Source organism: Meles meles, chromosome 10 (assembly GCF_922984935.1).
Source record: "Meles meles chromosome 10, mMelMel3.1 paternal haplotype, whole genome shotgun sequence".
Classification (NCBI taxonomy): domain Eukaryota; kingdom Metazoa; phylum Chordata; class Mammalia; order Carnivora; family Mustelidae; genus Meles; species Meles meles.
The window spans coordinates 22,846,363-22,871,763 of record NC_060075.1 but is presented as its reverse complement, the minus strand read 5'-3'; the positions used below and the strand labels follow the sequence as shown (position 1 = coordinate 22,871,763).

Here is a 25,401-nt window from a genome sequence, read left to right as displayed (position 1 = left end):
GGGTCCCGGATGTTCCAGTTGTCCTCTGGACCACACGCTTTCTTTGCAGACAGCTCTTCCATTGAAGTCAGCTAGCTCTTTTCTTGAAATGGATAATTTTCATTCTGGAAACACGTTGGTAGATGTCATACCAGGAAAATAACTTTCACTTTTACTCTCTTTTTGCTTTTTGACTCTACGCATTGACCATCATTATTTAGGACCTTCATCATTTTCTTTTCTTTCTCCTTTCTTTCCTTTTCTGTTTTTACTGCTACGACCACCACCATCACCATAACCCCCTTGCCAGGGACTAAGCAAGCACCCTCTGCATTAGTCTACCTGCAAAAGGTGGGTAGAACAGAGCTGGGAGCCCTATTTTTGCGGAGGCAGCTAAAGCTGGGACGCGGCCAGTGCCACTCAGGAGCTACATGGTGAAACTGGAAACCAAACCCAGTTCTCCAGTACTCTCTACTGCCTGATGTGGGCCCCTTCCCTCCGCTTCACTCTTTCTTGCCAACCCACCCAACCAAGGACGTCAAGGAGATATAAAACAAGGGGAAACCATTGTCTTTATTGTTCATCTGATTCAACTGTTCTTTGTGTGGGTCGCTGTTTTGCAGGATTGTTTTAAGGAATGGTTATGGCCTGATTTTATTCACCTTAGAAGTCAGTGTCATGATAAATCTTAGCAGAGGCAAATAAATAAATGGCATCAAAACCCAAGATCTAAAGGTGTGCTGTCTAATACAGTAGCTACGATTTGTGCCTGTTTACATTTAAATGTGAGTTCACTAAAATTAACTAAAATAATAATTTAGTTCTGGGACACCTGGGTGGTTCAGTGAGGCTTATCCCACTGGGTCATGATCTCAGGGTCCTGGGATCGAGCCCCGCATAGGCTCTCTGCTCCGCAGGGAGCCTGCTTCCTCCTCTCTCTCTCTGCCTGCCTCTCTGCCTACTTGTGATCTCTCTCTCTGTCAAACAAGTAAATAAAATCTTAAAAAAAAAAAAAAAGAATTTAGTTTTTCAGTCACAGCTGCATTGTTCAAGCCGGCAACAGCCATGTGTGGCTTTAGATACTGTATTTTTTATTCTAATTTATTCAGATTTAAATGTAAATAAGTATGGGGCCCTTGGATGGCTCAGTTGGTTAAGTGGCTGCCTTCAGCTCAGGCCATGATCCTAGGGTCCTGCGATCGAGCCCCAGTCTGGCTCCCTGCTCAGTGAGGAGTCTGCTACTCCCGGTGCCTCTCCCTCTGCCCCCCACCCCTGCACTTGTTCCCGCACACACGTGCGCTCTCTCTCAAATAAGTAAATAAAATCTTTTAAAAAAATGTTTTTTAATGTAAATAGCCACGTGTAGCTAGTAGCTACTGTAATGAACTGTACAGATACAGAACATTTCCATCATTGCAGAAAGTTATATTGGCTAGCATCGCTCTAAAGGCTGTAGCAAATATACTGTGCTCCTCTGGCAAGTTGGGCCCCCTCTGCACAGGGAAGAACAACGCCTTGCAGTGAGAGCACTGACCTCCTCCACTCATACACAGCCTGGCTTTGCTGAAAACAAAAACAAAACACTACCATGTGACAGCAGTAATCCACAACGAGTAACCAGCGGGGAAGAGGGTTGCAAGAAGAACTGGCCTATTTTTGTGCACGGCAGAGTCCTGAGCAGGGAGACCTGAGACGAGGGGCAGTGGAGACACCTAGACCCGCTTCCTCGTCTCTTTATACGTACTACCCAGGCCGCATGCGTTTCCACCCGGATGCCTTACAAATGCACATTTCTCCTCTTGGCTACAGGCATCTTGAGGCGAGGTACTTTAATGATTTATAGTGACCCCCAGAAGGATCAAATATCCAGAGCCCGGTGGGTCATGAGCCTGAAAGAAGCCATGACTATTGGATGAATTCCGAATTTCACAATGAAAACATGGCTGCTTCTGAAATAGGAACAGAGAGGTGTGCACTGGGCTCTCAGTTCGAGAATACCCAGAGTGGCTTATAGTTACAGTTTTCTGCCCCAGATGGGTTCCCTCCCAGCCCTTTTCTAGCACTGAAGCTTGTCCTCCTTCCCGACTCCCTTCACAGTTACCGCCTAAAATCCAAAAATCGCTTCTAGAATAGCTGTCAGAGGGAAATGCCAGCTTTTCTGACTCCCCGTTCTGGCCCATCCAGGGAAATATGTTGATCACAGTAACTTTAGGGGCCACAGAGAGTATGCCCCTCCCTTAGCAGCTGGAACAGTGTAAGTGTGCGGTGACTTCACTACTGTTACTGCTGCGGCTGCTGTTAAACACTCAGACTGAACGGGAAGGAAACTAATCTTCAGAGGGTTGGCTTTTAGCTCCTCTGGGACACAGTCTTAGGATCTGGTCCAGGAAGCCCCATTTGGAGGGAGCAGCGTGAGACCCAGTCCCTGAGAATCCCTGCCTTGGAAGGCCTCTGTTCCAGATAAAGCACACTATGTCCCTCAGGTGTGCTAGAGAAACAAAACTGAGGTCCAGTGCTCCGCAGTGACAAGGTCTTTCCTGTCACTCATCAGACAGAGCCCCCGCAGCCAGAGGGGCTTCTCATCGTCAGGGTTCTTGGGCGCCTTTGTCTCCAGTAAAAACACTGACCGATGGATACCTCCAGAAGGACCAGGACTGTCTCTTGAAAGTGTCAATGTGATGGTTAGATTGTTCTTTCTCCTTGCCGAGTCTGCTCGTCCAGACAGAGTGTATCATCTCCCCTAGACCATTATAAACGAGGGTGGCCTCAGGCATTCATCATCGGTATGCCCAAAATTGCTAATCTAGGCTCTGCTGCTTGAAGAATTAAGGATCTCAGAAAGGAGGAACCTGTACAGTGAAATGACAGGCCACTGCACCCTGGTCTCTGTTCTTAGTATTCATCTGCACCATGGCCATGTCCTTCCCAGGTAGCTTTTCGGTGCTTTCCATATTAAAAGCTGAGTGCCTCCAGACTTGGCTCCCCAGGGCCCCAGAGGGAATTAGCACACCTTGTCAAGGCAGGCTGGCATACCTTCACAACTCCTGAGTCAGACTGTCTCTGGTATCCTCGGCTGGGGGAGTTTGGTGAGCCAGGGACATTCTGGGCAAAAGACTCAGACCAGAGCTTCAGGGCAGAGATTCCCAGGAAGGTGTCTGTCACCTGGCAGACGGACAGACCCGTCTCCTCTCCGTCCCCAGTATCATGAGGGCCAAGTTACATGTGTCCTTATCTCATTCTCCTTCCCTTTAGGTCCCCACATCTTTCTGAGTCTTTGTATTCGAAAGACAGATTCTGGTCTTAGATGATTCCAGCAGAATCTTGGTGCCTGTCATTGCAGGTAATATTCTGTAAAGGGATTTTTTTTTTTTTTTTTTTTGGGCATACCAAATCCAGAGCCATAACTGGTCAGCTTTAAGTGGAGTCATTTCTATTTAATATGTGGATGAAAAAGTAGGTTTTAACTGAGCATGTAAAAAGGGATTGATCACTGTTCACACAAGAACCCAGAATATCACGACAGGAAAAGCTCTTACAGAGTGAAGTCTTTAAGGTTCTTGGGGACAGTGGGCTTTCCTCTTTTTTTTATTGATGCTTCCATTCGGATTTTGAAGGAATGTCAGCGCACTGTTATTAACTCTGATAGCTTGTACGGCGCAGCCAGTCTGGTTTGGGGCCCTCTGGCTCTCAGGTTACCTGTGTAAATCCAGGGATTCACTTCCCAGCTCTACCATTTGCTTAATAAAGCGCAAATGTGCAGAACCCAGCAGCAGCAGCAGCCCGGCAGAGCCGTAATCTGAACAGGATAAACATGCTTCCTTTTTGTATGATGCTCTCTCCCCATCCTCCTGCCAAGAGCGGGATATCAAATGAAGGGGAGGTTGTGGTTGGAGCCAGCAAAGTGAATGTCTAAGTGGCACCTGCTCCGTTCGACAGATCTGCTTTCCCGGGCCTCCCACTGCACATCTGCTCCTGACAAAGCCTCTTTTCTCCTCCTGTTGGTCAGCCTGAGAGCAAAGACCCAGCAAGGAGACATAGTGGTTTTGCTTTGTCAGCACAATTGCCCGTGACATTATAATTACACCAAATCTTCATTATTAGAAAGGCCCCAATTTAGAGATTTTCTGAGGCTAAATGGTGTTTTCAGAGTGAAATTGATAAACACATCTTTTCCGTTCTAAAGCTGGCAATTGGATCTGAAAATCACTGATGGGGTCTAAATCTAGAAACCGAGACACTGCTCTGAGTGAGACCGACCGTGCTATCAGATCGGCTCCCGAAGCCGGCGTCCGGCCGCTCTGCGGGTTTGGCCCGGCCCGGCCTCTCCATCCTGCTCGCAGTCCTATACTGCAGAGGCCGCTGCAGTGTTCTCCAGTGCTGGTGGAGTTCCTCACCTGGGGTCCTGGGGGGAGGGGTTAAAATAAGTTGATGGGGTAGAGCAGCAAAGGGGAAAAGACCCCCGTGATACATATAAGGGAAATGTGAGGAAAACATATTTTAGGTGACGGCAAAGCGTCCAGTTTCAGATTGAGGTTCCAGTTAACAAAGGCAACTCTTACCGTGTTCTGCAGCATGTGCCCGGCTGAGGCACGTTTGTCCTGTGGAGGTGGCTCACTGGAAGCTCAGGAAAGGTTTGAGAGCCGCGCTGTTTAGTTAAAGCCGAAGGAAAGATTGAGCTCCTCGGTCCTGTCGGCCACATTTCATGGGCTCTGCAGCCACCATGCTGAGCAGCGCACAAACAGAACATGGCCGTCTTCACGGCGAGTTCTGCCGGATAGCACTGTGTCAGAGATTAGTCTTTTGAAATGGTTTCTGGACTGCTTTAGCCAGCCTTGGAGTTTCTATTTCAGCTTTGTTGGAAGGGAAAAAGGGAATTTGGAATTTGCCTGGATGTTTTTGGAACAGCTCCTTCCAGCCATATTACTTAGATTGTGATCTCTGTCTTCCCACCTTAAAAAAATTGTTTTCCTCCAAGAATCTCAGGTCCTCACATACACCCAAAATAATAGTAATGAATTATAACCATGAGAAAGGACTTGAATTTTAGGAAGATCCACTTTCAGCTGGTCTGCTCCCTGGTCTTCCCTCCTTAAGCTTTCATGGCCCTGCTGTTTGGAGAGGTTTCTGGCTAACAAGAGGACATGTGAATGCTCAAGGGCCAAGGGTGTGTACACGGACTCTTCATTTCGTGTACAACGTGGAGTGCAGACAGCACTCGGGCGTGAACCCCTGAGCTGGTGGTACCTTCCATTTTTAGCAACTCTCAGGACCAAGGGCAGGATCTTGAATCTTGCTTCCTCCGTTTGTCTGCCTCGTTAGCCACTGTGTGGTAGCTTTGACTCCCGAGAGGAAACCTATGTGAAATAACAAAACTACCTCAAATTTAGACCCTGCTCTTTTTCTCCAGAACTTAAATCATGGGAATATAACACTCCTTATCCTCATAGCAGCCCCATGAGACAGAGTAGTTGTCCGTTTTATAAATGTAAATATAGTCAACTCTCAGTTGCCACGTCCAGATTATCTGTCATGCAGATTAGTCATGACACATTTTAAAGCCTTAGAGGGTTTCTCCCCACAGTCCAATATAAGACCATCTCCTCCACCCTCCACCCAGCTGCTGGGGACTTAAGGAATATAAATTAGTTTTCATATTAGCTTAAGGAAGACATTATTAGAAAAATAAGCCTGCTACAAGAAAAGCACATCATAAATTCCAGTTTAGAAGGGAGGTATCAGAGAAATGGCAGAATCTCCCTTCGGCTCAAGTGAGAGCTGACTGTACAATCTCCTTGTGTGCTGGCATGGTTCCTGAAGGGTTTTTAAAACCCTCCGTGGGAGGTTGTCAGGATGGCTGTGTACCCTGGAACCAGGGTGTACTGGCCACCCTGGTGGCCACCCTTCCACACCACGTTCCAGAGGGCCATCTGGTTCTGTGCTTCTTGAAAGTTTTGTGTTGGGGCGTCTGGGTGGCTCAGTCGGTTAGGCATCTGCCTTTGGCTCAGGTCATGATGCTGGAGTCCTGGGATGGAGTCCCACATCGGGCTCCTTGCTCAGCGAAGAGCCTGGTTCTCCCTCTGCCTGCCGCTCCCCCCTGCTTGTGCTCTCTCTCTCTCACACACAAATAAATAAAATCTTTAAAAAAAAAAAAAAAGGAAAAGAAAGAAAGAAAGTTAGTTCTGTGTTGTCAGACTCTTTGTGGCTGGCCAGACATCACGGGGGCTCTTCTCTGGGGAAAGAAGGTAGCGGCCACAGGATAGGGTTCCAGAGGTGCGGCATCTGACACAGATGGCAGAGCCCCCGCTCTCCACTCCGTCCTCCAGCCACCGAATGGTCTTAGCCATTGATTCTGTGCAGAGATAACACATGGAGATTCCTGTAGTGTTGTCATTCCTTCTGCCTTTCTTTCTGGCAGAAGCTGAAATCCTTTTGTAAAGAACTTGTCTCCATTACTAATTTGTTTATGCTAGATATAGTCCAGGTAGGAAAGGCAGGATAAACAGTTGAACAAAATGAAGTTTATTGAGATAGATTTCTTTCAGTGACTATCAAACCCCGTAACTATTTATTTCTACTTTCCACTCTGCTGTCTTTGGGTGTCTCACTGCTAAAAGCCAATTAATTCTGCTCTTTATGTGCTCTTAGAGTTTTTTAGTGTTTGTTTGTTTTCTAAATTGTACTCTACAGATTGTGCTAAATGTGAGGGGTTGAAAATAGTAGGCCATCTTTGGAAGCTTTTCTGGCTCAATCTATGCCTGTTCGGTTAAAAGAAGTGAGGGTGGCAGGGGGCGGGTTCCTTGAGAGAGAGGCTAGTCTCTCTCCTTTTGTGCCTATTTGAAATTTCCCCGAATTAAAATAAAACTGAAAACAACAACAGAAAAATAAATAAATCTCCATTCCTAACTCTGGGTAACTCCTCATTGGCTCTTACATTCATTTCTACACCAGATTTCGGCAAACTCAGCATGCTGACTTTCCCCTGAGGTTTCTAGCCTCTTGGCGCTGCTTTCTCTTTATTTTTTTTTTTAATTTTTAAGTTAAATTAAATTTAAATTCAGTTAACTAACATAGAGGTAGAGTTCATTGATTCGTCAGTTGTATAGAACACCCAGTGCTTTAAAAAAAAAAAAAAACACCCAGTGCTCATTATATCAGGTGCCCTCCTTAATGCCCATCACCCAGTTCCCCCGCCTCCCCACCCTCTTCTTCTTTCTGCTTAAAATTATCAACACTTTTGGGGCACCTGGCTGGCTCAGTGGAGCATGTGACTCGATCTCGGGGTTATTTCAAGCCCTATACTGGGTATAGAGATTACTTAAAATCCTTAAAAAAAAAAAAAAAAAATCGACACTTTACATATTGCTCATACCCTGTCCACTGGTGCACAGACTCTGGGGACCTTGAGTGTCCCCCTTCTTCCCAGGGATTTCTTCTGGATTTTACTAGGCAGCTCCTGTCCTTCTCCTTATAGTCAGGTCAGATGTCCTCCTGAGCATGCATATGTCCCACAAACTTTAGTTGAACACTTTCGTCCCCTGCCATTTTCAGTTTAAAGTCCTATTGGGCAGATCAATGAAATGAAGTCAGCTTGTTCTGCCCTACATTGGGAGTTCAGCCTACAGGTTAGTACCCCACAGTGGTTCAAAAGTATAAAACCCTGGGGCGCCTGGGTGGCTCAGTGAGTTAAGCCTCTGCCTTCGGCTCGGGTTGTGATCTCGGGGTCCTGGGATCGAGCCCCGCGTCGGGCTCTCTGCTCAGTGGGGAGCCTGCCTCCCCCTTCTCCCTCCCTCTCTGCCTACTTGTGATTTCTGTCTGTCAAATAAATAAATAAAATTTTTTTTAAAAGAGTGCAAAACCCTGACTTCATTAGTGTTCCTGGACACTCCAGTAGTTTCAAAAGGAAACTAAAATTGTACCTCCAAAATGTTTTGAAATATACTTACTAATAAAGTAAAAGTGAATTTATTTTTAACATTTAGCTTATGGGATGAGGGCAAGAGGAATTTCCTGGTGGTCTGAAAAATCAGGCAAAGGAAAGAATTTCTGCTATGAAAGTTATCACAGAAAGTGGTTTTTTCCAAGCGAGGGGTGACATTGTCTAGCCAGAAGGGAGAAAAACTTGTATGCCAAGAAGTGCTTCTTACACCAAGATACCTGTAAGGCTGCTATCAGCTTCATGAGAATACTCAGTACATCAGGTGTAATACATATTTTAATCCATAAATCCCTCAAATGCACCCAAAAGCCATGGACTTAGAAAACACGGAAAAGAAAGATTAAATGTCCCAGAAGCAGCTAAAATAACAGAAACAGAAAGACTGGGAGAGAAATACTTTTTCTCTGTTTCCTCCATGTCTTAGTATCAGGAAGGTTCCCTGGATCACCTTTTCATTTGATATTGACATTCTTTTCATGACCTTCCCCTTTTTGCCCTGCGACTGTCCTCTTCCCATCTATCTGGTCCTCATTTGTTATTCTCGACCTCTTTATCTGCCACTCACCAACTCAACTAGCTTCTTTCCCCGATTTCCTTTCACTTTCTCCCATCTCTATACCAGTACATACCTAATGCCTATTTTTCTTCATATAATAGTGGCTTGCCTTAGACATCAGTCACTGGTGTAAATTCTTTTTCAAGTCTGCAAATAAGACTTCAAAGGACTTCTGTCTTTAAAGGACTCCTGCCTGTCACCCCTTGAAAAACTGAAGATAATGCTTGATGGCCCTTTAAAAACTGCAGAACTTACTTAGGTAATATAATTCATGGCTTATTAATTCCTATCCTTTCCAGGTACAGCCTTCTGGTTCCCCATTTAAGCTAGCATTTTTGCTGATACCTGTAGCTAGCTTTCACATCCATTAACTACAGAAGGCGTTATACTGTAAATTTTTACTTTGGGTTTAAGGATTCTTTCTCTTCAGGCACCTGGGTGATGCAGTCGGTTGGGCATCAGACTCTTGGTTGTGGTCTCAGGGTCATGGGATTGATCTCCGTGTCGGGCTCCGAGCTCAGGTGCGGAGTCTGCTTGGTACTACCTCTCCCTGGGCCCTCCCCACAGCACACACTACCTCCCTCTCTAAAATAAGTCAATATATCTTTTTAAAAAATTCTTTCTCTCTCACCATATGTTGTACTTATTTGATAAATTTCTTTGTTTAGCTCTTTTTCTCTCACAACCATCAATATTTTCCCCCCAGCCCAAGATATTCCATGACCAACTTGGAAGGCCTTTGGGCTGAAAGATTGGGTTTCAGCAAACAACAATTCCCAAAGGTTTCCCAGACTGTGAGGGCAAATGAAAGGCCCATTCTTCCTGAGGCCGTCTGTCCTGCTCTATCTTGTCGCGGGGTGGGGTGGGGGCAGGGCAGTCTGATTCTGGGTGACTGTGGCCAGGCCGGTAACTCTGTGCCCTGCTACGCTTGCGCCTATGTCGGTATTATCTGGAGGGGCTGAGAAATTTATCAGAGTGATGACATCATATCCTCCTGCCCCTGACCGCATATGTAACATTCCGACCATTGATCAGTTGTTGCGCCTGGGTTATTTATTTGCCCGCACAGTGAGTTGGCGGCTAGTCCATAGATGGCTTCGTGCGGCCACAGTGCCAGTTCTGCCCGTCGCTGCGTTTCAGACAGGAAGCCGCCCGCCTGTCCATCTGCCCTGATTTCAGGGCTTTTATCTCTAATCTTTACATCTTTGAAGGCCTTTGGCGAATGATGTGCTTCCTGGCAGGCACAGATCGCTGCAGAAAGAAGATCTGTGCTATCACTGCTTTCATTTCTCTTTCCTGAGAGCTTCAGTCAGACGCCTGTGACCCCACCAGACTTCATCAAACCTCTCATTCAGAGTCATCTTTGAAAAGGAGCTGACATTTATGGTACACCGACTCTGTGCCAGGCACAGTGCCAGACTTCGCCTAAGTCAGCGCGTCTAGCCCCCTGCAGCCCTGTGAGATTCGCAGCCACCGTTCTACATTTGAGGAAAGCGAGGTTCACAAGCCGTTCAGTGGCAGAGCCAGGAGTCACGTGTGGTCTCTGACCAGCAAGCCTTTCATGGAAATGAGACAGCCTATTTTACCCTCACACACAATGCGCCCGGACTACCTTATAGTGTACCGCTGCGCTGCTTAAGAGTCTTGTGAAAATCCCACTGCCCCGGGGAGCCGAGTGAAAAGTCCCAAATTTGTGGAGGCCAAGGCTCATAGGAATGTGACCAAGTTTCTGAAAATGACGAGGAACACGATCTATAGTCCTATTTAATTATTAAGCATCTACTATGTTTAGGCTGCTCAGTATTTAAAGACACAGTCCCTCCAGAATCTAAGCAAGCGGATTATACAGAGGACAGCACTAACTACTTGGAAACGGGTTAGCACACAGCTGGTGCCAAATGGTGGAGGGAGTAAAATCCCAGGAAGGAAAAAACCTGGTGGGCTATTCTATCTGGGGTGACTCCAGGAAATGACGGTTGATGTGGAAGTTGTTAGAAGAACAGGACTCACATTGGGAGGGCATGCCCCTAGACAGAGGGGTCGTCCAGTGACCGGTATGTGGCAGTGAGGGTACACTAAGGAGACAGGCATGGTTGTAATGAAGAGAGGATAGAGAGTGTGGGAAAGGCTGCTGTAATCTTTCAGACCAGTAGCTATTTGGGCTTTACATTTCCCGTAGTAGACAGCCATCAAAAATTGGGGGTTTGTTTTGTTTTATTTTGTTTTGTGGGTTTTTTGGTGGGATGGGATGGCCATTGCCAAACGATATTTCAAGAAGATTTAGCTAACTCTGATATACAGATGTATTCATCAAATCACAGAGTGCTAAAAGAGTTAATCTTTTTTTTTTTTTAAGATTTTACTTATTTATTTGATAGAGACACAGTGAGAGTGGGAACACAAGCAGGGGGAGTGGGAGAGGGAGAAGCAGGCTTCCCTCCAAGCAGGGAGCTCAATATGGGACTCGATCCCAGGACTCGGGGATCATGACCTGAGCCGAAGGCAGACGCTTAACGACTGAGCCACCTAGGCGCCCCTACAAGAGTTAGTCTTGAGGAAAGTACATGAATTCCCCTAAGTAAATAAATTGCATATACGCACATCCACACATCCACATGTATGTGTGTTCCATTATACAGTAGGTAAGCGATGAAACTCATTACCTCGGGAGAGGTCAGAAATAGAGTAGATCAGCTCATGAATGATAAATTCAGAGTGTGCAAGGCTGTGACCCTGACCTTTAGAGTTACTCTCATTGGCGCCCATGGTCTACCACAAAGCCTCCCCTGGTGCCACCATCAGAGACAGACCACTATAAACCTCATGGCCTCCTGTTCTGCAGAAGACAAGGCCAAGCCCCTTAACATGAGCACATGGTCACTTATATTAGAAGACAAGACCAGGCTTATGAGGTGATGGCCTTATCTGCCACCCATGTATTACGATTTAAGGGGCTTGAAGACAAATATCTGTCCAAAAGTATATTCCCCTGTCATGCCTTAATCTTAAATCCAGCCACTAGAGGTAGATTATTTTGAATCTTGAAAGGAATTGGGCTGAGCAGATCAGTTCAGAGTCCCCCCATTACTGCACCCAGGAAATTGTAAAGTTTAAGTCTCCTCTTAAGACGTCACCTCTTTGGTATTCATCCTTGCATTTTGAGAAATGCAGTACATTTGGCACAACAGCAAAAGATCAGAGAGCCAAGGTGTGTGTCGTTCAAGTGCTGGTTAATCACAATCAAGCACCTCCAGATCCTTCTGTAGTTCGTAAGCATGATGGTGGGGGGCTCATGATGGTGGGGGCTCATGATGGTGGGGGCTCACGCTGTTCAGCGCCACGTGCGTCCCTCAAACCTTGTTACAACGGCTGCACGTGACCCAGCTGACATGAAAAAAACATAAAGCACCTTCATACAAATGGAATTCTTGGCAGCCACTAAAAAAATAAAATAAAACCACTCTCTTCATATTTATAAGTAAAGATCCCGAGAAAGCGAGGGGCAAAAGAGTATATGTGTGTCTGTGTATCTTCCCCATTTGAACAAAGCATTGTTCAAGATACACAGACACACATACACACATTTCCAAATGCACAGTTTCAGCTGGACTACAGGCCAGCCAAGAAACTGGCTACAGTGGCTACCTCTGGGAGGGAGACTGACTTTTTTCAACTCTCTACCCTTTTCATACCTTTTTTACTCTGCCCTCTGTGTGTTACCTATTTTTCAAAATGAGATCTCTGTTAAAATCGAGATTCTCCTGGAAGGGGGAAACGTAAGACACAGACGATCACCTTGTGTGAAATGATAGCCCTGGTGAGATGAGCAGGTCCCTCGAAGAACGGACCTTGTGTGGGGGTCTCCTTGGAGCACTCTGAGTAGAAGGCTGGCCGCCTCCGAGGTCGATCTCCCTGCCTGTCCTCCCGGAGAAGGTCATCTGACTTGAAAGGAGGCCTTTGAAGGGTGCTGGCTAGGAAGCGTGTGAGCTGTATCAGAGCCAGCCTCCTCTGAGGCTGTCCTGATACCCATCGTGTCATGTGGAGGTTTGAGAAGATCCCTCTGGCTACAGTGGAACAAGGGCTGAAGCTGGGAGATTACGAAGGAAGATAAAACATAGTCCTGGCGGGGCACCTGAATGGTTCAGTAGTCGGTTGAGCGTCTGACTCATGATTTCACCTCAGGTCACGATCTCAGGGTTGTGGGGTCGAGCCCCACGTCAGGCTCTGTGCTGAGGCTCCGTGCTGGGCATGGGGTCTGCTTAACCTTCTCCTCTACCTCTGCCCCTGTCCGACGCACACATGCCTCTCTCTCTCTCACTAAAATAAAAAAATAAAATAATTTTTTTTTAAATGTAGTCCTGACAAGAGATGATAGGATTTTTGTCCAGGGAGGCAGCAAAAAGAAGTGGCTGAATTCCAGGTTTATATGTAAAGGGGAAGTTGACAGAATTTGCTGATACTTGGCCTGTGAAGTCAAAGATGACTGCAAAGTTTTCAGCCTAAGCAACTGGAGGGATGTAATTGCTGCTTTCTGCCCTGGGGGAACACTGGGAAGAGTGTGTTTGACCATGTGTTTCGAGTATGTGATACCCAGGCGGGAGAGAAATGAGCAGGGTCAGGTCTCGTCTTTTACAGGGAAATGGGGTCCCGGAGCCAGCGGTTCCTCCAGCGATTTTCGTCTGACTGCTGTCCGACAAGGAAATCCTTGTGCTGGGACCTGTGGCTCCTGAGGCACCTTTGGCCTCTTCCCAGTTTGGCCAGTTCCATAAACCTTTCTTGGAGGCCTGAGAGGAGAGGCAGAAATGAGCCCAAAGAGAGTAGTCCTCCACTTTCCAGGTCCCCGCTGGCCTGTTGTTCCCCGGCCAGGGCGGTTGGGTCCATGGAAAGACTCCCCGATCGAGAGCCTGGATGCATGGCTTTGCCACAATTCAGTCATCTTGGGGCAAAGACCACACAGTCTCTCTTGCTCCGTGTTCACTTTTTTTATATATATAAACTTTTTATCTGTTTACTTTTGAGTTTAAATAAAAAGAAAGGGATTTACTAAACTGAATGAATGCTAAGGTTTCTTAATGGCTTTGAAATACTGGGGTCCTAGAGACTGGGGTATTTTAAATCTTCAGGACTTTGTATTATGTGCCTTTAGGATAAGTCCATGGTTCTGCCAGAGGAACTTGCCTATCATTTGTGACAGGGAGGACCACCTGCCCTGCCTGCTCTCTAGGGTCTGAGCAAAAACCGGATGAGATGCAGTGGGTCTAAGAGGGCTTTGAAAAGTGCTGCACAAAGCCAGGAGACTTACTGCTAGGACTGTACAGGGTCTCTCAGAAAAACAAAAAAGAGCATCCAACCTTTAACGTAGAATGTGAAGGGCTTCCTGTTGCTTAATCAATCGAAATGACCCAGAATACAAACTAAGAGTAACATACGCCTTCTAGATTGGGGCTAATCAGGGCCGGGCTGAGCAGATGCAGGGACAATCCCAGCCTGATTACTGTACCTCAGCGTTTAATCATCTCTCGTTCAAGGGCAGCAGCTGACTTAGTGCACGGGCTTAGTGGCCTCCCGCCCCTCCCCCAACCCCTCCGCGGAAGGGAAGGCCACTGGGTCAGAGCTGCTGAGACGATTTAATCTAATCCCATGCCAAAATGGCAGTGTGTGTGTGTGAGAGAGAGATTCCGAAATTCTAAAATCCCCACAGTAGGATGGTAATGCGCTGATTTAAGGTGGAAATAGACTGAAACCACGTGTAGAAAACAATGGCATTGGGATTTCGAGGCATTTGGGGTTATGAAATGACCTGGTACATGGAATTTTGCCCTCCATAAAGTTTTTCAGAGATGCAGTTGCTGTCAGCCTTCACCCTCGGGACAGCTTTGTGTAGGCAGTCACTTCATCGCCCAGTTTTAGAGGCCAGACTTATTCCATCCCTGATCCTGAGGTGAAATACAGAAGATGAGATCTTTTTTTTTAAGATTTTATTTCTTTATTTGACAGAGAGAGAGACACAAACAGGGGGAGCTGCAGGCAGAGGGAGAAGCAGCCCCCCGCTGAGCAGGGAGCCCGTTGTGGGGCTCTATCCCAGGACCCTGGGATCATGACCTGAGCAGAGGCTTAACTGACTGAGCCACCCATGCACCCCCAGAAGATGAAATCTTTAAAAGTGGTTTTCTTTGGGGGCGCCTGGGTGGCTCAGTGGGTTAAAGCCTCTGCCTTCGGCTCAGGTCATGATCCCAGGGTCCTGGGATCTAGTCCCACATCGGGCTCTCTGCTCGGCGGGGAGCCAGCTTCTTCCTCTCTCCCTCTCTGCCTGCCTCTCTGCCTACTTGTGATCTCTGTCAAATAAATAAATAAAATCTTTTTTTTTTTTTAAAGTGGTTTTCTTTGGATAAGTCCTGAGTGTAGTCCTTTTTACTCGACCGTTCTCTGGACTGGGAGTTCCTGCTCTGAAACTGTCCTGTCACCCTAAGACTGGGCCACCTCAATCACCCTGTCTCTAGGAGGGACAGCTGTGCAACCTCAGAAGGCAGGTTTCATCCATGAGTGCAGAAACCATTTATCGAGCCCCCGCTGATTGCTGAGGACTCAAAGGTGGAGACTCCATCCCTCAAGGACTTGACAGTCCTCCTGAGGACAAAACAGGCACAACAGTGTTGGTGGCCACAACCACTGCCTCCATGGAGGCCAGGGCAGAGTGCTCGGGACCCCCAGAGAAGAGAGACTAAGGTCAAGGAAGGAGGGGCTGCCACTGACTGTGACTGTGGGAGGAAGACTAGGAGCCCATTCAAGGAACGAGTCCCGGCCCATCATTCCAGGCAGAAGTCGTGGTCGTGCGCAGGTCACGGGGACTCGGCCAGGTCCTTCACCTGATTGGAGTGTAAAGCAGGTGGCGATTTGCGGTCACTAGGCTGACCTGAATGACAGGGGCTGACATGGGTGTTTAAATCCTGCAAGGAGATTTGGATCTGATACCCCGTGGGCCACTGAAGACTTGTAAAAGAAGGCAACAGGATCAGTTTGTTCAGAAGATTGTTCTGGTTAAGCAGTGGCAGCCAATAGATATTTCTGCATTTGCCCCTTCATTTTATCCTGCAGCAAATCTCCCATGATATCAAAACTTGTAACAACAGTGTCGGACGTGACTCCGCATCATAGGAAACGAGAACATATCATTAACCAGAGATGAAACTAGACAATTCTTTACATCTCTACCCACACCCTCCCCCGCAGCCCCCTAGCCCAGGACGGTGGTTCACCGTGAGGAGGTCTCCTTGCTCACAGCGGTCCCTGTGTTTATCAGGGGTGCACCTTGTTCCCCAAGTTGGGAGCTTTGCTTCTAGTTTAGTTGCCGTTTGCCAGCGTGTGGCTTCTTTGCAGGAGGACACAGGTGTCCGGGCTCTGTGGGGGGCCTTCTGCGTGGTTTCATGAGTTTTGCCTCGCCTCTGGTGACCAGAAGAGAGGACGAAAGCGAAGGTGACTGCGAATACGCTGGGGTGGTGGACAGGGTTGTGTGGTCCTCACACACACTGAGGCCTTGCCTGGGGTTTATAGGCCGGGGACCAGGGCCCGGGCTCACAGTGCTGAGGCCAGGAAGAGACTCCCTTGGCCTGCTGTCCTTCTGGCACATCTTGTACCTCACGCTATGGGAAACAACGTGAACCAGAGCCACGCCTGGCCCTGAAATAGCCCTCTGTCAAACAGGAAGGCGTAGCCACACGGGTTTGCTGGCCCTGCCAGTGGATGAACACCTGTGCCCGTGTTCCCTCAGCACCCAGCACCCAGCACCCAGGGGAGGCTGCTGTCCATATTGCCCGGGGCAGGGGTGGGGCCAGCCTCCAACACAAGGGACAAGAGAACCTGCTTTTTTGTAAAAGAGCATTTTCTTCTTTGGTTCTTGTTTGTTTGCATTAGAAAATATTCTGATAAAACATCTTTTTAAAATGAATTTTTATTTTCCACAAAGTGATATATGGCTTTCAATGTCAAAGAGGACTAAAGGGCCTTTTTTAAAAAAAGATTATACCCTAGAGGCAACACTTTCTGCTTGCTCTTTCTGGTGTGTATCTTTACTGCTCTGAAAGTCTTAAATTGTTATTTCTTGAGTGGTGACATTATTGCAGTTTCTTGATAACCCACTTGTATGTTTATATTATTATAACTTACATTAAAAACTGTCCACTGCTAAGACAAGTATATTATCACTGTTACTATTTGCTTTTTCCCTTCTGTGTTTTAGATCATAGTCACTGCTTCTGCCGCTTCTGGAAAACCCCTCTCAGTACTTGTCCCCGGGTGGTTGTGCCAGTGTCCCCTCTCTGTGCCCTCAGACCTGCTGCAGAATTCTGGTCCGGGGACCCTCAGCCCGCCCCACTGCTCTTCCCGTGGGCTCTCGGTCTCCTTGATTCCCACGCTGCCTCTTTCGTGGTTTTCCCTCTTGCTGTGGAGCTCACCCTTCAGCACTCCCCGAGAAAGCGAGCGCGGGTGTCCAGTTTTCCCACCCCATCCAGGTCTGAAGATGCCTTTCTTCTGCCGCCACGCTCAGTTGGGAGGGGTGTCATTTCACGGGCTAGGGACAGTGCTAGCCGGAAAGCACTTCTCAGACACTCGAAGGCATCTGCTTTGATGCCTTCTTGAAGGAAACTGCTCCCAGCTTCCAGGCTTGCTTTTGAGAAGTTCCACAATATTCCAACTCCCAGTTCATTGTACACGGCTTTTTTTTTTTCCCCTTTCTGGACTCTTTCAGGATCTTTGTTTTATCCCCAGTGCTCTGAAATTTCGCAAAGATGTGTGTTAGTGTCTTGATCTTCTCTCATCTTGTACCCTGGCATCTGTCTAACAATGTGTGTGACAATTCCCTACCTTCTGGGGTTTTTGTTTTTGTTTTTGTTTTTACTGTCTCTGGAATTCTGTTTGATCAGCAGTTGGACCCCTTCCATCTGATACTCTTCTCTCCTTCTTCCATCTTTGAATCCTACTCTCAGAAATTTCCATGACTTTTATCTTCTGCTTTCATTGGATTGTATTGCATTATTAGATTTTTTACTTTAAAGTTTTTCTCATATTCCTTTTTAAGAAAAGCATCTCATTTTTATGATACAAATCTCTTCTCTGAGGATGTCAGGGTTCTGGGGCTTTCACTTTCTTCTCCCACCCCCACCGTCGTCTGCAACGTTGTGTCAGAGCACGGGCCACAGCTGGGCCATCTGTAGGCCCCAGGGTAAGTGCACAGCAGGCTGGAGTTTTCAGTGTCTTCCCCCCCATTCCCCCACCCAATAGGTATCACTGGGGTCTTTTCCAGCCTCTCCAGGTCAGCTTCTCGGAACAGTGGACGAACTTCAGATGTCCTGTCAAGAAAGGGCAGGGTTTCTGGGTGTTGGGATTGGTGCAGTACAGTTGAATACACAGGCTCAACCAATTCTTTGTTTTCAGCCTCGTCAGTTTCTGCGTAGTGAGGCCTATGTCCAGCGCCCTCCGTGGGAGCAGGACTTGCTACTTCCATTTCTCTGATAAGTCAGAACCACTTTACATCTTCCAAAAACCTGTTGATATCCCTCATTTATATCCTTCTTCCCACTAAATTACAATTTCAGTTTTAAGAGGAAGTGGAGCTTGATAATAGGCATTTATTCTGCCTCATTTAATGCAAATCCTATTTTTTCTTTAGTATGTCATATAGAATAATCAACTTTTCTTTCTTAGGAAGGACTGCCCTTTTCTGAGATTGTGTGTTTCTTCCTCCCTTTGTGTTAAACCATCCTTTCTACTGTGAAATAATAGTGATATTAGGAAACAGTTGGGTCTTTTTAAGTTGACCCCAAAATGTATTTTCAAATTTTACTGGTCTGTGAATCTAACTTCAAGAAAACAATGCCCTAGGCTTTTTTTTTTTTTTTTTTTTTTGAGAGTGGTGGGAGGGCAGAGGGAGAGAGTGAGAATCTTAAGCAGGCTCCATGTCCAGTGTGAACACTTCGCACCCGACGTGGGGCTCAGTCTCATGACCCTGACTGAGATCATGACCTGAACCGAAATCAGGAGTCGGATGCTTGACTGACCGAGCCACCCAGGAGTCCCCTCACCCCTTTTTTAAATAAGCAAACACTGAAGGGAGAGGCAGTGGTCAAGAAAACAGGACAGGATTGAGAGAGACGTTTTTCAAGCTGAGAGGAACTTGAGCATAGGCAGGCAGAAGACTGAAGAAGTCAGTAGCAGAACATCAAAGAAAATTAATGGCGGCCTTTCCCTGTGGAAGGAGGCAGTCGGGAGGACTGGGCTGGGGAGGAGGGTTCACACCTGACCAGCCTTGCTTCCTAAAATTAGAGGCCGGCAGGCTCATCTCCCGGCAAGTTGGGGAGGCCCTGCTCTGGGTCCCATTTCCACAGTTTCTTCGTATTTTCTTTCCTGACAGTCCGTTTTTAAGAATGACAGTGGGTGGGGCGCCTGGATGGCTCAGTGGGTTAAACCTCTGCCTTCAGCTCAGGTCATGATCTCAGGGTCCTGGGATCAAGCTCCGCTTCGGGCTCTCTGCTCCGTGGGGAGCCTGCTTCCTCCTCTCTCTCTCTCTCTGCCTGCCTCTCCACCTACTTGAGATCTTTGTCTGTCAAATAAATAATATCTTAAAAAAAAAAAAAAGAATGACAGTGGGTAAGAGGAGGGATATATTTGTGCTTGGACAGTGGTGGGCGATTACGTGAGGCTGACAGCGGTACCCTGAAGGGCTGGGGCTGGTTGCCCTGTCCAGGCAGCATCTGGGAAACTGAGCTCGATCCCCACCAACAGTCTCCCCTTTGTCTCCCCAGGACTGGTCCAGATCCCCGTGAGCATGTACCAGACTGTGGTAACCAGCCTCGCCCAGGGCAATGGGCCGGTGCAGGTGGCCATGGCCCCTGTTACCACCCGGATATCGGACAGCACAGTCACCATGGACGGCCAGGCTGTGGAGGTGGTGACGTTGGAACAGTGACATGCAGCCGTACCATGGCATCGTTTTCTAGTCTACTTCAAAATTTTTTACACGTTTGCAGAGGTGCAATCAAATGGAATTAAGTCTCTCGACTTCGGAAGAAAAGTTTTGTTAACCTTTTTTTTAAAAAGGAAGAAAGGCAGTGGGTTTTGGAATTGCATTTTTTAAAGCACCACTCTTGATTTTCTGGGATTGGTGGAATAAGATACTGTGTTGTCAATTTCACCATCCCGAAAAAAGCCAAATGTGGCAGGACTTCTTTCTGCAGAAACATGTGTGTATACTTACGTGTGTGTATGTGTGAGTGTGAATATATGTATATGTGTACATATGGATATACACATTTACATATATATAAAGTATATGTATGTATGTATGTATGTATATGTATATATATACATATATATATATATGTATATGAAACCCGCATGGAATTATCTGTATGAAATCAAGGTGAGCTGTGGAAAAAAATAATTCACCCAGTTTAGTGGGTGTAGGGTACGTGGCCAGACACAGTCACCCGGTTTTTGTTCATACCAGGGTCATGCGTTGAGCTACTGACAAACTCAGGCGGAGGTGACCATGCCCTTCACCAAAGCTGCCTCCCAGTGGCCACCCATAACTCTCCCTGCTGGACTCACCTGAGGAAGGAGGTTCCAGAATGGGGTGGGGTCCAGAAATTGTGTTTGCAAGGTCCAAGGGCCTCATGGCCTGGCAGCTGAGATGCTCCTTGGGCTGGCCCAGGTGCTGACCTTGCCACAGGCAGGTGAATGTCCTTAAAGCTCCAGGCAGGGACAAGAGGGATTTCTCCAGCCTCCCATCTCCTCTCCTTCCCAGGAAGCCTTCTTGATCTCATGACTATTAAAATGTTGCTTTGGTTTTAAGGTCAGTCCTGAATTGGTCATGTGTATGAACTGAAGGCAGCAGAAGTATTAAGGGTTTGAGGAGCGCGTGCGCGTTAAGGGTGCTTGTGGGCGTGTGCTCGGAGGGGAGAGAGTGCGAGGGGGAGGGGAGGGGTTGGAAGGGGAAAGGAAGGAGGGAGAGAAAAATCTTCAAAAACCAGGGCACACCAATGGGAGCAATTTTTTTCCTTTCCAGTAACTTTCTGTAGCTTAACAGAGGAGACCGGACGTGACAGGAGCCCCCATGTCGAGGAAAGTTGCTCTTCATCCTTCGGGGCCTTGGAAGAGAAAGGGACCTGGGTGTTTCCAGCAGCCCTGAGGCAGGTCCTGTCTCAGAAGGGACGCTGCAGTTTTCCCAGGTGCGGCCCGCTGGGCCAGGCCCCCGCAGCTGCCTCCTCGCAGGTGTGGACTGGTCTGGGTGTTCTCAGTAACTGTTAAATTCTGTGATTTCTCAGCTGCAAGCCCTGAGTCTCCAGTGGCTAATTTCACCTGACTTCTCGACAGGCCAAATCTCTGCTCCTTGAGTACAGGGACAACTCTTCCCTTCCTCCCGGGCCCCCACGTGTGATAGTGTATTTAATGTGTTTTTTTTAATGCGACATTAAAAGATCCTTCACATCTTGCTCAGCCTTTGAGAAAAGTTTCAGATTCTTGTATTTGCTTGTTTTATATGAAACTATCTAATGTTCTTTGTATGTTTTTTTCTGTACGTAATAGGGGGAGGGAAGGGAAATTTACATATGAACAGTCCTAGTTCTACAACTTGTTATTTTTTTAATTATTATTTTTTATCGTCATTGTGAAGCTGTTCAGGGGCTTTAAAGTCCGTGTTCCTTTGTGGTGAAATAACCTCCTAATAGTTTGAGAAATTGCCAAGAAGAAGAAGAAGAAGAAGAAAAGCAAAACCCAAGTAGCAGAGCATGGATTCTGTGTTGTTTTCCATTCTGTCTATTACTGCCTCATTCAATAAATAGTTTAAAATGTGGCAACAGGAAGTGGAACTGTTCATCTCTGTAGGAGCACTTGGCCCCTTGGAACTCCTGTGGGGTGGCTTGTTCTGCTTTTGAAAGGTGCTCGTACTCAACCGAGGTGGTGTCTGAATGGTGCCCCGTGATGTCGTGGAGCCCTGTGGCCAGTGCCCACCTTCAGAGCAGCGCCACTGAATTCGTTTTATAAAAGGCTGTCCTGGGGGTGCAGAGCCAGGTGGGGGGCTGCGATCTAGTTGGAAAAGTTCTAACGATGGTTTGAAAACTGTGTTCTGGAGTTCTTTCTTTAAGGGTTCATTGCATTCCACACTAAAACTCAGGCTGGGCGACGGCGGCTGTCCTTCAGGGCTCCCTCCACAAAAGTGGTGTTCACTCTCGCAGTGGATTATCCTTCTCGAAGCAGAAGCTTCACGCTATTAATTGTTTCCTAGCACCCTCACTCCTCGGCTCACTTCTTTCATGTGACAAGTGCCGTCTTTCCACGGTGTACCTCCTGCCACACCCCCGGTTGTAGGCCCCTTGTAAGCCACCCCCACCAGTGCACGTCCGTGTCTGTGCCCGCTCTGTGCCTCAGCCTGGAATGATGCCCTCCAGCCCTTTCTTTGTCACTGGAGGCCTGGGGTGGTTTCCTGGTGATGGTGAGTGAGATAGTTCGATGGAGAAGACCAAGGTGTTTTCCTTCATGACGTCAGCGGCTCCATAAAGCTATCCCTACCTCTCCCCGTTCTTGAACAAATGGCACACTGTTGCCCATCTTCACTAGAGGTTGGACAGAAAAAGAGAATCGGTCGCAGCCAAAGCAACCCAACGTCCCTGCTGTTGGCCACCCAGGGACAGCTGGAGTCAACGGACTTCCTTACGGGGCCAGCCTCTCTCCGAAGGTACCTCCCCATACAGTGTATTCTGTCGGCCTGGCAAGACCCAGCGGCGGCCTTGTCCACGGGCATGTGTGGAAAACTTACCTTGGTGGGGCTCACGGAGACCTTTGCTTCCTTTACTGCCTGAGTCCCCACCGGCAGCTACTGCGGGGACCCAGGAGGTAAAATCACTAAGTGAAGGGTAAGTGGCTTGGGGAGGGCGGGGGGGGGGGGGGGAGGCATGGGGGCGGGTGGAGTGGAGAGAATCCGTCTAAAGGGAGCAGCCTCTCCTGCTACCTGCAGATTGCCACCAAGTGGGAGCAGTGTGGGCCCTAGAGGCCCATCTTCATAATTTTCCAGAGAAGATGAGGAGTCCAAGATTTGTGGGCAGATCTCCTGATTTCAACAACAGATCACAAAATCCGTTACATACTCTGCAGGAAAACAAACACCTGTTGACCAGATCTGGCCCATGGGTCAGTTTTGTTTAACTTGGTGATAGCCTGCCCTGTGTCAGACAAGTACAGCCTGGCAGGTGCCCATGGGCAACAAGATGGGAGGAGACGTTCGTCTGAACAGATCTGCTGCAGCCCCGGTGACGGGTGCCCTCTGGACGGAGTGCGGTAGAACGAGTTCTGTCATCTTTTGTCTCCTTCAGGGTCCTCTGCCTTAAGGCTGCAGAAAAAGAGCCAGGGCTCACAGGAATCGAGACTGGGCTAGGTATTCTTGGCTCTAAGTCTACAGCTAAGAAGTTACTGGCGATGCTGGTGACCACTGGAGTTGTCTGAACTCAGATCAGTAAGGAGAAGCAGAAGGGCAAGGAAGATCAGGGGCTGCTCGCCGTCTACGCTCGTGCTGCTCGTGCACCCTGGACCTCACTCGGACCCAAGCCAGGCTCATCTGCAGCCACTTGGCACATGGAAAAGGGCCTCCTCCGTAATGCGCCCGAAGCCTCCACTCCGAGTGGAGCCGGCTTGGTACCCAGCCGTGGTGGGTCCCTTTAGTGTCAGCACCAAAACTGAAGCTTAATTAGTCAGACGGAGGCTACGTGGGGTGAGGGAGAAGAGCCCACAACCCCTCTCATCCCCACCTCAGTAGGTTCTGGGTCAGGTCACAGGACAGCCTGTGACGTCAGCACGGCTCATGCTCAGATGTCAGAGGCAAGGACTCCCACCGGCACACCCCCACCTAGCCTCTACTGTTTGCTCCAGGTCGGCAGCTCTCAGAGAAGATCCCCTCAGGATGGCAGAGGCAACACAGAGGGAGAGAGATGACTTAAGGTCTCTGGAACAGCTGGATAGGGTAGGTCTTCCCACCCGCCATTTCACTCCCGGGGCTGCTGGGCCCCTGAGTGAGTCCCCAACTCACTCTGAATTTGAGGTTCTCTTTCCTGAAAACAACTGGGTGTTAGCAAACATTTGTGGACTACTGGTGTCTTGGGAGTATATTTCTACAAAGGTCTGGCAGGGAGGTGAAAAGAACAGCGATAATATCCATCAGCAGAGGGGGAGCCAGGCTCCCCTGAGAACCCGGGACTTAACCCAGGGCGACCTTGGGAGGCAAAGACAAGCCTGTGTCCCAAGACCATGTCTCCAGCCCTGTCTCGAGGCTTTCCTGGCTCTTGTTGAAAACTATGACTTGTCTGCAATTAAGAGTGTTTGTGTGGTAGTCATCATAATAGTTAAAACTGATACAGCCCTTACAATGTGCCGTGTTCTGTTCTAGAGAATTACCTGTAGACCCACTTAATCTTTGCAAAGTACTGTTACTGTCCCCACTTCACCGATGGGCAAGCAGGCACAAAGAGGTTAAGTTAAAAGTAGCTTATTTAATATTTGGGAGAAGAGACTAGAAGCTATCCCCCCAAATCTAAGGCTCTTGTAATTAAAACTGTTGGTTCAACTGCAATTAATTGGTCTCAACTCAGATTTCTTCTGAATGTGTCTATCTTTAAGAAACTAGTGTTAGGGGGCGCCTGGGTGGCTCAGTGGGTTAAGCCTCTGCCTTCTGCTGGGGTCATGATCTCAGGGTCCGGGGATCTAGTCACGTATTGGGCTCTCTGCTCAGCGGGAAGCCTGCTTCCCCCACTCTCTCTGCCTCCTTGTGATCTCTCTCTCTGGCAAATAAATAAATAAAATCTTTAAAAAAAAGAAAAGAAAAAAGAAAAACTAGCGTTAGAACTAGCAGTAACTGAACAGCCGCTCGGCACAGAACATCATGCAGAATGCTGTACGCCTTGATTTCTCATTCTCTCCACAACCCTGTACGGGGGTCGGATTCCATTTCATAGGTGTGAAAACTGAAACTTGGCAACTTCACAAGGTAAATGCAGAACTAGCGAACCGGGGCCTGGGGTTAGACTCTGCTATGTCTGTCTCTAAAAGTTCTGGTCTTCGTGCCAACCATTCAGGTGTCAGGGCAGGTGTCAGAAAACAAGCTGAACATCTGGATTCTTGTCTTTAAAGAAACCTCCAGGTGAATCCCGAGCTTAGCCCACAAGCAGCCCTAGGGTCTTCTCACGGTGCCATGGCCCTCCTGCGGGGCCCGACACCCCGGAGCTTCCTCCCGGCAGTTGGCCCTTTTCCTCACGCATGCGCACACAGGCAAAGGCACATGGATGGAACTACAACACTCAAACCTCTCACCCAATGAGTGACCTTAGTTTCCAGCAGTTCCTTAGTCAGAAAATTCAAGAACCCAAAACATCCATTCCCACATTCTCATTACTCAAAAAAATTTCTGAAAAAAAAAAAAAAAAAAAGCCAGTGTTAACATTGTTAAATAATTAATGTGGAAAAAAATGTTGATACTAAGAAAAATCTGGCCCTATGAGAGCCTGCCAAGGGTGAAGGGCAGTGAAGATGCCGGGCCTAACATTCTTGGGCACGAGTAGTTACATTATGTTGTTAGTAAAAACCCCAGGGCTCAAACGCTACAGAGAGATCAGTTGGGTGTTAAAACCCAAGAAGCTCTGGGCAGGGAGGTCAAGCCAAACCTTGGCAAAGTAGTTGGTGACGTCATCAGTTGGGCCTAAGTCCCATACAGTCTTTGGCCTCCCCAGTGGCCTTGCATGGAAGAGAATTTTAAAGCTGGAAGGGACATCAGCCACCACCCCTCATTTAGGCTATGACGGTTAAAGCCTAGAGGCAGAGAGACGCAGGACCACATGAGTGTGGCATTGCACCTAGACCTCTCGACCAGGGTCATTCCCCCCACTGCACTCAG

The 25,401-nt window shown here is 47.8% G+C and overlaps 1 protein-coding gene and 1 pseudogene across 3 annotated transcripts in view; both read left to right on the top strand.

Annotated features, from left to right (window-relative positions):
* The window catches only part of NRF1 (nuclear respiratory factor 1), a 147,764-nt gene extending 126,452 nt beyond the window's left edge, over positions 1-21,312 (top strand). For 2 of the 3 annotated variants that reach the window (XM_046021184.1, XM_046021183.1), the window contains exon 11: positions 19,268-21,312. In XM_046021184.1, the coding sequence (XP_045877140.1) occupies positions 19,268-19,431 (164 nt within the window). In that variant the 3' untranslated portion in view covers positions 19,432-21,312. Of the gene's footprint in view, positions 1-3,231; positions 3,320-19,267 lie in introns of all 3 variants that reach the window. The other variant, XM_046021186.1, reaches the window with a different exon arrangement.
* LOC123952424 lies at positions 11,726-11,861 on the top strand (annotated as a pseudogene).
* Positions 21,313-25,401: the final 4,089 nt, after the last annotated feature.